Source organism: Trichoplusia ni (assembly GCF_003590095.1).
Source record: "Trichoplusia ni isolate ovarian cell line Hi5 chromosome 17 unlocalized genomic scaffold, tn1 tig00002319_group16, whole genome shotgun sequence".
Lineage (NCBI taxonomy): Eukaryota > Metazoa > Arthropoda > Insecta > Lepidoptera > Noctuidae > Trichoplusia > Trichoplusia ni.
The window spans coordinates 14,576-27,323 of NW_020799763.1; the positions used below are offsets into that span (position 1 = coordinate 14,576).

At 36.4% G+C, this 12,748-nt stretch overlaps 1 protein-coding gene across 1 annotated transcript; it reads left to right on the forward strand.

Annotated features, from left to right (window-relative positions):
* Window positions 1-835: 835 nt before the first annotated feature.
* On the forward strand, window positions 836-11,995 carry LOC113506481 (fatty acyl-CoA reductase 1-like; the record flags this gene model as incomplete). Its single annotated transcript, XM_026889322.1, is given in 7 exon segments — window positions 836-1,313; window positions 7,637-7,717; window positions 9,944-10,060; window positions 10,722-10,879; window positions 11,356-11,383; window positions 11,386-11,451; window positions 11,850-11,995. Coding segments are annotated over 6 exon segments (590 nt in total), but the record flags the coding sequence as incomplete, so codon positions are not given.
* Window positions 11,996-12,748: the final 753 nt, after the last annotated feature.

Consider the following 12,748-nt stretch of genomic DNA (forward strand, 5'->3'; position numbering starts at 1 on the left):
ATTACTTTATAGTTCAATAAACTGTTTTATTTATAACAATATACGATAACCTCAATTGTTTATCACTTTTTATGTGACCCGGGCTGAAGTGGCGGGGTACCCTGGATTTGATCTAAACAACTGTTATGATAAACATAGGAGAATGAAGGGGACGCCTATGTCCAGCAGTGGACGAATATGAGCTGAAGATGATGAAGAGGAAGACGAGTAAGGAGGCTTTTGCCCAACTTTGGGACATTCGGGGCTAGTAATATATAAATAAGCTAGCCGCCTTGGTCTGGATGTGAAAAGTGGTAGACTAAGTGCTGTGGTGCAACTTGGAGACCTATGTGTCCCTACTCTATATCCCTAGAGTTTCCTTCTATTTTAAACTAGCTGTTGCCCGCGACTTCGTCCCCGTGGGTAGAAGATATAAGTTATGATTTATACCTGCCCAGTTTTTTTTCTCATTTTCCATTGCACCTATCTTCACTCCTATTAGTCGCAGCGTGATGGTATAGCCTAAAGCCTTCCTCGATGAATGGTCTATTCACCACAAAAAGAATTTTTCAATTTGGACCAGTTCCTGAGATTAGCGCGTTCAAACAAACAAACTCTTCAGCTTTATATATTAAGTATATAGAAGTATAGTTATAGATGATGATTTGTTCAAATGTATTTTTTGTGTAATTTGATAAATGTCTTCTCAGTTTAGATAGATAGGAAATGTGGACTCCAGTGACCTCCAAACAAGACGTGTAAAAGTGATGATATATCCTACTTACAGAATAAATGATATATTTGCATTTCTGTAACATTCATTAACTTGCTTTTGATATATTTTGATAGAAATATAATATACGTTTATTATTTCTATCCTTATCCTTATGTCTCCTGTGGCACATATTGTGGCCTCACAGACATTCGAGTCACATGCACAAAGACACCCAGACTCAAAACAAACATTCGTGGATTCCAATAATATATATCCTACTCGGGGATCGAACCCGCGAATCGTCGCGCTCAAGGGTTTTGACGTGGTGGCCTCAACCACTAGCCTATCCATTCAGTATCATTTTGATATCAATTCTAAAACTGCAACAAGACAATCCAAGTCAACAAGCATGGATAGAAAATTCATCAACAAAATTCGCAACAAAAAAAATATTTGCGCGTTTTTTAACTGTTTTTTACACTTGAAGTTATTAAAACGTATGGACAATACAACAGTGCTGTGCATAACGCGATCGTCAGTCAGTCAGTTGATTCGTGGTACGGAGTTCAGTGGCTATCATATAAAGACAAAGTGCTGTGTATAATTATTAAAATAACGGGTAAGTGTTAAAAAAATAATTAAAAAATGTGTGCGTGTGTGTACACACGTATTTGTAAGCAGTGACACTTCTTTATGAGTTAATTTTTTCGAAAATGTGTTTATTATAAGCAAGTCTACAGAAATTAGTTAAATTTAGATAAAATTTAACAAAAGGCTTTTATTATACAAATAATTATGTTTCATTTTGTCTCATTACTACTGAGATTGATTGACTGGTTGATTTAAAATATTTTACAAAAAAAAATACCGCAATCACACTCAAAAATGAGAAAAAGAAATATAACAATAATCTGCTAAAAACCATTGTAAACTACAACTCCTATCAAAAAAAATAATTCAATTTTTATATTTTTTTTGAAATGATATGAAATTATTTATTCTGTAAGTAGGATATATCATCACTTTTACATGTCTTTTTTGAGAACGCTGGAGTCGACATTTCCTATCTGACTACCCTGAGAAGAAATGTCGAAACAAACTCAGGGGTCGCAGTCTCTTTTAAAGTCCAGACAATTTTAAAATGCGAGTAAAGTGTGTAAATGAAGGCAGAGTATTTCTTTGGAATCGATAATATACCTGCATAAGGTTAACACTTACAAAAAGAGATTGAAAATATATAAAAGCAAATGAGATGTATATTAAATTAAAACATATATTGGTAAAAATATATTATTGAATGACAATCGTTTGGAGTTAGCTAGCGTGGTGATCAATGCCCAAAAGTTTTTTTTTTTAAATAATAAGAGAACTCCAAGAAATCGCGAAATCACAGAAAGTGAAACATGGGAATTGTAAATAGTAAGGATTTCATATCTAGGAGAAAAGTGGATGAAGCAATAAGCAATTCCAGGAGGAGCAATGATGGGCATGTGTATCAGGCTAACTTATTGCCTATGCATATCAGAATTATCAGAAAATTACATATTAAAACAGTTGCTGAAATTTAGAACTGCAACTATGTGCATAATAATTCAATCTTTGAAACCCTAGTTCACATAAATACTTAGACCTTTGTTTAGTCCTAGCTACCGCATTAGGTTAAGTAACCTGTAATGGTAGATTAGTGTGATAATTAAATAAATAAATAAATTAAATCTGTTCCCAGTTTTATATTTAAAGGCTGGTATTATTATTTTTACCTCTTTTATTTACGGGATAACTTCATGAGAAGAGACCCGGTCCTTTTTAAAGGCGTGCACGGGGACACAGGTCCAACATGTAGAGGCCTTGTTGAGGACTTTAGTTTAAAATGCGAAGGAGTTAAAAATAATTTACCAATAAGTATATAATTATTATTTTTATTAAATAATCTTCCCAATCCACATTCTTTAACAGTTAATATTTTTCCGAGTTGTACGTTTTTAGGTAATCTTCTACCATAAAAATAATTATGATATTTTTGTGCAATAATTATTAATTATTTATATTTGATAAAAGGCTCATCTTGATCAGTGCTTCTAATTAAGTAAATTAATTTATTTTAGGTGTTTTCTTTTAATTAAAAGCTTTATTGGTGATAGTCTAGTGGTGTGACCGTTGGACTGCCAAGTCAAAGGTTGTAGGTTTGAATCCCGACACATACCAATGTCTTTCTGAATTCCTGTGTTTTACAAAGTTATTGTCTCTTACTAAAAACGGTGAAGGAAAATTTCGTGAGGATGCCCTCCATTGCCGGCTCACCTCAGAGCCACGTCAAAGGTCGTCAATACAACCTTTTGGGTCACATTGGATCGCTTTAGTTCTGCCTGAAAAACAGTTTAGCGCTCCCTTTTACTAAGGCTAAACTGTGTGTCCGTCCAACACCGTGGATCTCATGAACCGTAACAGCAAGTACTTTAAAAATGAAAATCGTACCAACGCCAAGAAACATAGGAATTATTACAACAAAAGGTGCTCAAAATTGTGAAAGAACAGTACTTTAAACATTATTATCTTTATCAATCTGCCACAAGCAATCGGGATCAGAGTTTTTGAGTGTTATTTTGACCTCTTACAGGTATTATCTGTAAATTACACTATTTGTCTGTTTGATAATATTACTGCACTTTTTTATAATTCCTATTCCTACTATTCTATCTTTCAATAAATAATGTTTAAAAAAAACATAAGTATCTCACTAGGATTTGAATCATTGTTTATTTTGATTCAAAAAGGGGTTTGAAATAAATAATACTGATATGATATTACCTTTAAATGTGAATACTAATTATAATTTAAAAATGAATGAGAGCAAAACTATTCTAGACACTTTTTTGAGTCTTAGTTTACACTTAGGTACTACGGGTCCTACTATGGTTCCTTAATCAAATGGCAAAACGGAACGATACTTCTGAAAGTCAACTGACTGACTGTATCTCATGAACCGTGATTAGAAGACATTTGAAATTACAAACGTAGATCTGAAAATTCAATCCGTAAAAAAATGGAGCGAATTTAATCCAATTTCCTTTCATTCATCGGCCATTGTAAATAGTTTAATTTTGGCCCAGAAATGGGATGAATATTTTAATTACAAGTATTATATTTACTGAATAATAAGCGAAACTGAATCCAATAAATAAAAATTAACAAATATGGTGCCTCCAATATTGTAGTTTTAAAAGGTATTAACGAATGCAATTTTGCAGTTGAAGTAAATATGTGAATATATTGAATATTGTAATGCAATGCAAAGTTCAAAATGAGTATTTTAATTTGACCTGTTAGTATTTGTAGGCACATTGTTGTGTTGTTTCCATTTCAAGGTTATTTTTAACTCAAGTTACTTCATTTTAACTTACTATAGTATCTGAAACTAATACAATAACTAATAATTATCCCTATTTATTCCACATTTTCCATTGTATCTTCGCTCCTTTTAGTCGCAGCGTGATGGTATATAGCCTCAAACCTTCCTCGATGAATGGTCTATTCAATAAAATTAAATAAATTTTTCAATTTGAACCAGTAGTTCCTGAGATTAGCGTGTTCAAACAAACTCTTCAGCCTTATATATTAGCATAGATATAGATTGAGGCTCAGAACAAGCTTTCGTGCAACAACTGTCTATCCTACGCGGGGATCGAACCTGCGACACGTCGCGCAACAATCTGCCGTTACGTACACGATTCAGCTATCCGTCCATCATTTATTCAACTAAATACACATGTGTTAACTAGTAATTAAAATTGAATGTCTGTCGTAATTTTAACAACACAACTGATATTGTTAGCAATTAATATCAAAACATCCTGTCGGAATATTAATCTAGAATTAATTTACAAGTGTAATTGGATATTGTACTTTCTCAACTTCCGTTCTTATGTGCGATATTGCAAGCATCCTTCGATCCATCAGTCATGAAAACCGATAGTTTTTAAATCAATATTTACAGAATTAAAGCCGCAAAGTGTAAAGTCGTTTTTGTATAAAGGGTTCTAGTTTATCCCACGTTTTTATACACTCACTTTCTTGTTTGTTTGTCGTTCCGGTTGGATGTTTGCAACTCGATCTTGAGGCACTTCTCGATAAGCTAGCAGGCTGAAATTTTCAGGGTAGCTTCGAACCAGATGACAATATAATTTACAATTATAAAAACGGCTAGACCGATTTTGATATAATTTGAATGGAGTGACATTTAAAAACGTGGGTATTTTTTTTATCTTTTAATTATAGTTATTCTATAAAATTTAACGGCAAACAAGATGAGCAAAATTTTAAAAAGTCCCTAAAATCATAATTTATTACCTTTTATACGAAATAAACTATATTAAAATCGCTCAATCCGTTCAAGAGCTATAATCTAACGACAGACAGGCATGGAAAAAAATAAACTATAAAAAATATAAGAGGTTTTTTCGTCGGGGGGAGCTATTCCAGTTTTTTTTTTCCAACAAGAACCATTTTTTTGCAAAAAGTGCCAAATAATGATTGCAATTATAAGGGATGCACCAAAGCTTTTTTTTTGTGAAGACCTAATGACCAAAAATGGAATTTATAATTAAATATTTACTTGTACCTAATACATATGACGTCCACGGATACGAAATAGGTATTTGGATATATTTAAGGGTAAAAACCATTGGTAAAAACTGGACTCTATAACCAAACAAAATGCATTCCTCTGTGGTCCGTTTCATAAGGTACCTCATCATCGGCCTAGCCTTTTCCTAACTATGTTGGGGTCGGCTACCAGTTTAACCGGTTTCAGCTTAGTACCAGTGTTTTACAAGGAGCGACTGCCTATCTGACCTCCTCAACCCAGTTACCTGGGCAACACGACACCCCTTGGTTAGACTGGTTGTCAGACTTTTCAAGTTTCTGACTACCTGTAACGACTGTCAAAGATGTAGAAATAACAGCCGGGACCCACAATTTAACGCACCTCCCGGAACACGGAGGAACTCGTTATGACAAAGATGGTCACCCATCTACGGACTAACCGCGTCAAGCATAGTTTAACCTGTGATCGACTCACTTATGCTGTTATAGCTTAGCATCATCAGCCCATATTCGTCCACTGCTGGACATAGGCCTCCCCAATAGCACGCCATCGTGATCTATCTTTGGTTGCTCGCATATAGCATTATAAATGTAATGCATGTGATAAATTTAGACAGCTGAAATTTTCCAACATTAACTTAAATGAGGTTAGGCAACAGTTGATTCATAAATGTGAAGGAAGACCATTTTTTGCTAATTTGATTCTAGATCCTATTTGTCACAAATTAGACATTAAATTTGTTTGACCGCTTCATGTCTTTCAAGAATGTTAATGTATGATCATCATCAGTCTTGAATAACCCACCGCTGGGCATAGTCCAACCGAAGGGTAGACAAAAAATGATGACGTCACCCTAGTGGGTGACCATTTTGCAGACTTTGACAGACGACTGGCCTGTTGGTCTAGTGGTTAGTGACCCTGACCGGATACCGGAGGTCGTGGGTTCGATTCCCACCCAGGACAAATGTTTGTGAGATAAGCACGATCATTTGTTCTGTGTCTGGATGTAATTTATCTATATTATGTATGTATTTAGAAATATATAAGTATGTTTATCAGTTGTCTAGTACTCATAATACAAGCTTTGCTTAGTTTGAAACTAGATGGCGTTGTGTGAAAGTTGTTAAATATTATATTATAAAGTGCATATAATTCGAAACCTCCATATTACATAGTTTTGTCTCTTAATGCCATTCCCTGACCCAAAGTGCAATACACAGTAGTTCATTGTTTAAACAAACATAAATATTTATAATATGTTAAAGTCCTTTCATTATAAACAATGTTATATTTATTCAATTGCAATGTCATTATGAAAAGTACAGTTTTATCGAATGCAAAAAAATTAGAAATTTCTATGCCGAAATGATTTAGATAATTCTTCTTATCGTATGGTTGATGTACAACCTGGTGTCAGAGTTTAAACCGCCCATAGACCTCTGACGTAGCTAAAATTGTGCCGGTTTTCTAAAATCGTTGTTTCACGGGGGTTTCACAATATACAAGCCACATGCACAAAGACACCCAGACTCAAAACAAGCATTTGTGGGTCACACAAATGTTTGTCCTACGCGGAGATCGAACCCGCGACATGACGTGTGCAGTGGGTTTGGCGTGGTGACCTCAACCACTCGGCTATCCGTGCAGTCCTTTGACTTGGTGGTCCAATGTTCTTACCACTAGGCCACCATCAAACTTTCATTTAGTTTCACCTGTCCCTTTGTCTGTAATCAAATCTTGCAAGTTAAAGACCCACTTCCCGGTTTCCGATTGAGATGACGTTCGATATATAATATACATTACTTGGAGCAGATCTGATGGTGGTATTTGATCATAGGAGAAATGAAGTCCTATTGATTTTGGCCAAGTTCATTTGTCGTGACGAGAACTTCGATCCTGAAGATATCATCAAAGGCCTAGCCTTTTCCCGTTGGGGTCTCCTTCCAGTCTTTCAAGCTTCTGACTACCTGTAACGACTGTCAAGAATGTAGGAATAACAGCCGGGACCCACAATTTAATGTGCCTTCCGAAACAACGAAGTCGCGGGCAACTGCTAGTTCAAGTATAAGACTAGGAATTTAGAATTTTGCTAAACCGCAACCCTTTCCGTCTATATTTTTACGGGGAAAATGTAAAATGTTACGTAACGTTTAGGGAGGTAATGAAAACCGTTACGATGCGTTATATAGGGGAGAGGGGGGTCTAAAGTCTTCAAAAACTGCGTTACGTAATACTTGAACGCTCCATTGCCTACAGGAACACTACTGGGACTTATAAGTGCAAGTGAAAAACTATGTTCTAAAATAGTTTTTTTTTAATCTTCTTCTGTTTTTCCCCAGTTTATCATGGCGCCCACCGTTCCTGAGTTCTATGCTGGGAAGTCGGTGCTCATCACAGGTGGAACGGGATTCGTTGGGAAGGTAACACACCCCATTACAATTTAATTAAATGTTGAGTCCAATGAAATGAAATCATTTATTCTGCAAATTGGATACTTCATCACTTTCACATGTCTTTTTTGAGAACGCTGGAGTCGACGTTTCCCATCTGACTACCCTGAGAAGAAATGTCGAAACAAACTCAGGGGTCGCAGTCTCTTTTAAATTCCCGTTAGAGGTTTGCAGGCTTATTCCCACGTTTTTATACACTCACGTTTTTGTTTGTTTGTCGTTCCGGTTGGATTTTTGCAAATCAATTATGAGGCACTTCCCGATAAGCTAGCAGGCTGAAATTTGCAGGGTAGCTTTAAACCCGACGACAATGCAATTTACAGCTGTAAAAACGGCTGGACCGATTTTGATACAAGATTTTGTACAGTTGTTGTGTAAACAGACTTCAGTAGATTACTTTATTCTTTGTAATGATTGTACGCGTTTCATTATGTGTTCTTGTATTTGTACTGAAACGAATTTTTATGCGCTTTTTATGACGGACGTTTTTGATCATTAATTTTAAAACAAATGGTAGGTACAGCAATTATATGTGTTTTATGAAACATTTTATTGTTTTTAATTTATTTACAAAACAATACTTTTTATTTTACGTTTAGAATATTTATGATATGCCTATTTTTTTTAAGAGAACGTTTTCAGCATTGATCACTTTGCTAGCTCAATGCGAGTTAACAATTCTAAATTCTCTTCACTGTTTATCAGTGGTGTCTTAAAGATTGGTTATTATTAATAATTTAGTTAAAAAAGAATATAATTTTGAAAAACAGTTACTTTGGTAACTTGCCAGCATTAACATCAAACCTGCACCCTCGTGAATAAAAACCCGTGCATAGAACCGCAAGGTCACCGCGACATTCATAAACTAATATATTTAAAGCAACACACAACACTTCTTTATTCGTCGGTAGTTAAAGCAAATATTTTTGAGTAACAGACTAACAGTTAAACCTTACTTAATCTAACTGAGGAGTTATTTGCTCAGTAACCGATTATTTGAACTTTCGCTTGATAACAGACAGTTAGTTACGCAAACAATCATTTATAAGGTTAGTTAACTATTCAAATAGCTGTCATAGTATAGTGATATAACCGTTGGACTGAAGTCAAAGGTCGTAGGTTCGAATCCACGACAATGTATTTTCGAATTCATGTGCGTATTACAAAGTAATTATCACTTGTTAAAAACGGTGAAGGAAAACGTCGTGAGGCGCGACACAGCTGAGAATGTTTCAAGGGTGTGTTGCGTCACGTCAGAGGTCTACGGGCGGGGTACACTCTGACACCAGGTTGTACATCAACCATACGATAAGATGATAATCTAGACAAAATATTCGTGAAAGAGTGATACACTAGAACACTACAGCGAGCTGCTCGGTGAACTTTAACAAGTGAATTCTCAAGTGTACTATTACTACTAGCTGTTCCCCGCGACTTCGTCCGCGTGGTTAGAAGATATAAGTTATGATTTATATCTGCCCTGGTTTTCCACATTTTCCATTGTATCTTCGCTCATAATAGTCGCAGCGTGATGTTATAGAGAGTAAAACCTTCCTCGATGAATGGTCTATTCAAAACAAAAAGATTTTTTCAATTTGGACCAGTATTTCCTCAGATTAGCTCGTTCAAACAAACAAACAAACTTTTCAGCTTTATATATTAGTATAGAGTATAGATATGGTTTCAAACAGAATATAGTTACCATTTCACACATTATTGTGATAATTGTGAATGGTCATACATACAAAAGTCATATCTTTCATGCTTTATAGTTTGTAGGTCAATGATAACATGTCTGTTTGCTGATTTCACTGATGTAATTCTATGGTGTATAATATAGGGACTGCACTGATAGCCACGCCAAACCTAGTGTGCGCGAAATGTCATAGGTTTGATCGCCGCGAAGGATAAAAAATTGTGTGATCCACGAATGCTTGTCCTGTGTCTGGGTGTCTGTGTGACTTGAATAATTGTAAAATTATACTTGTAATTTGCATTTGAAGCTACCCTGAAAATTTCAGAATGTTAACTTATCGGGAAGTGCCTCAAAATTAAGTTACAAATATCCAACCGGAACGATGAATAAACAAGAAAGTGATTGTATTAAAACGTGGAGAAAATCACAGCCGATGGGTAGGCCAAAGACACATCATACACTTGAAAAATATATTATTTCTCAATTCTTCTCCGTTGCAGGCCTTGCTGGAGAAGCTTCTTCGTTGCTGTCCAGACATCGGGACGGTGTACTTGCTGATGCGGCAGAAGAAGGGCCTAGGATGTGAGGAAAGACTTAAGGATCTTTGGAGTAAAAGAGTAAGTGGAGATAGCAAGAGACTCATAGAAGAAGAAGCCATGTGGAAAGGAGATTGACTACATGGATATTGGACCAAGAGTTACCTAGGATGAGGACATGGCGTGTCTTACTTCTAACCTCAATATTAACAGATTTATCAAAGCTTAAAAAAATTTGTCCAATTCATCTAGCCAAAAGACATTTGTATAATCCTCAATGTCATTAAATAACGCTCATCATGATTATCCTAGCCTTTTCCCAACTATGTTGGGGTGTTTTACAAGGAGCGACTGCCTATCCCACCCCACCCAACCCAGTTGCCTGCTCAACACGATACCCCTTAGTTCGGCTGGTTGTAACTTTGTCAGACTTCTTAGCTTTTGACTACCTGAAACGACGGTTATAGATGTATAAGTTCAAGCTATGGTGGGCTTGTGGTTAGATCACAGGACAGCCAAGTAAAAGTCAAGGAGCACACCAAGTTTCCGTGTTGTTCCATGTGACAATGACTAATGCTTCTGATCTCTCTCCGGTCGTGTTCATCGCGCTATGAGAGTGCGGGAACAGAGAGTGCAGCTGTGCTACTATAATAACACGCGCGTCTACTATAATATGTGTTGCAGCTGGCTGGTGTCTCGCAAGACTCCGTCATTACCGTTTATAATTATTATTTTATTTTAGGTCTTCGATCTTTTAAGAGACAAAGATCCCGAAGCCATTAAAAAGGTTCGTCTAATAAATGGTGATATTACGGAACCCGAGCTCGGTATATCGGATGCTGATAAGAAGGAGCTTCAAGAGAGATGCAATGTTATATTTCATAGTGCCGCTTGCGTTAGGTGAGTCTGCATGGAACGTTTTATTAACTGACGTTAAATAAAATAGGTGTATCGGGAATTTGGGATAAAGTTTCGGACTCTTTTTTTGGTAAGGTGGGGGATATCTCATGGGGTGCTTCCTCGGTTGAGAGAATGGGTAGTGTCAGACCCTTACTGACTAAACCTGAACCGCCTTGCTACGCGTTTTTGTGTCGGTATATGGCAATGCGTTACAATCCTTCATAAAAACAAGATTCGGACCCTACGGCTAGCGGCATCAGTTCAGCAGACCCCAATCATGCACGGAACATTCAAATCAAAATCATTTTTTTTTCATTTGCATCAATACCTTTACATTTTAGATTTTAAAATTGACGTACTGTATTCTGCTAGTCAAGCTCTTTCATTTAATGTCCATACCTAGAAAGTGTTTCTTACCACCGCTAACATAACCTGATCTGGGCACAGAACTCTTTTTTATGAAATTATTTTTCCAGATTTGATCAGAAACTGAAGGATGCTGTTAATTTAATTTGAACACGACTGGAACCCTGAGAATGCTGACTTTGGCTGAGTCTATGAAGAATTTACAGGTATTCAGCCTCTTTTTCATAAAACACTACGAAACAAAAGGCTGTGTTGCGTCACGTCAGAGGTCTACGGGCGGGTTACACTCTGACACCAGGTTGTACATCAACCATACGATAAGGAGATCCATTCAGTCATTTACTTCATCATTCATTGAGTAAACTGTCTGTCCATTGGGGTACATTGGTTGTTTTTTCTGACTGCAATACTATAGGTCGTGAGTTCAATTCCCGCTCAGGAAAAATGCTTGAGTGATGAACACGATCATTTGTTCAGTGTCTGAGTGGAAATATTCACAAATATATAAGTATGGTTATCAGTTGTCAGTACTCATAATACAAGCTTTGCTTATTTTAACACTAGATGGCGTTGTGTAAAAGTTGTGGTATTACTGTCTTTTCAGGTCTTTGTCCATCTGTCGACGGCATATTGTCGCTGTGACCTTGAAATGTTGGAGGAGAAGCTGTACCCAGCTGTCCACAACCCAAGGAAGATAATAGAGATAGTAGAATGGATGGATGATGACACTCTTCAATATTTGGAGCCAAAGTAAGTTATTATGGACCTTTTTTCGGATGGGATATCATCAAATGTCTTCTTCCGCTTTGGGTTGAGCGGAAAGGGGTGTCAGACTTCTACTGACTATAACCCAAACACGTTCCTTTCTTTGCCCTTCGTGTACTGGGGCCACATTTACCCCTTCGGACAGTCCTGCAGGCAGGCATCAGCTTATGCTCCACAGATGGTGTGGAGACCATGTGGTTTCATGAAGCATGAAGCTGCAGGTTCTATTATATTCAGGGTTCATAATGTGGCTTTTTAAAAAGCTATTTGTAGATCCTTCACTATTTGAAGGCGCCACTGAAACGTAATGAAAGAAAACACTGAAGGAGATCTTGTGCTATGGCGGTATTTAGAAAAACGACTACCGCAGTGTCGAATTTAATTCTTGTATCATGCCAATATATCCTGACACTAGCCTGTTCAAACAAACTCTTTAACTTCATAATGTTAGTCTTAGTATAGATAGGTTAAGTATTAATTTTCTGATATTTAACATCTACCATTCATCCCGTGATGGACCACGCGTTTTTTTAATGTATCTGGAAATGGCGGCTTTCATTAGAAAATTTCTATTTCAATAACATAGCTGTATACAGGTTTATACTATCTATAGCCTCTTCAAATGTCTGATATACAGGAAACTCATAACATTGAGGAAAAATACCGGCATCCTGATGTTAAAAATACTGGTCAAGAGCGAGCCAGATGCGGGAAACCGAGGGTTCCGTACAAATAACA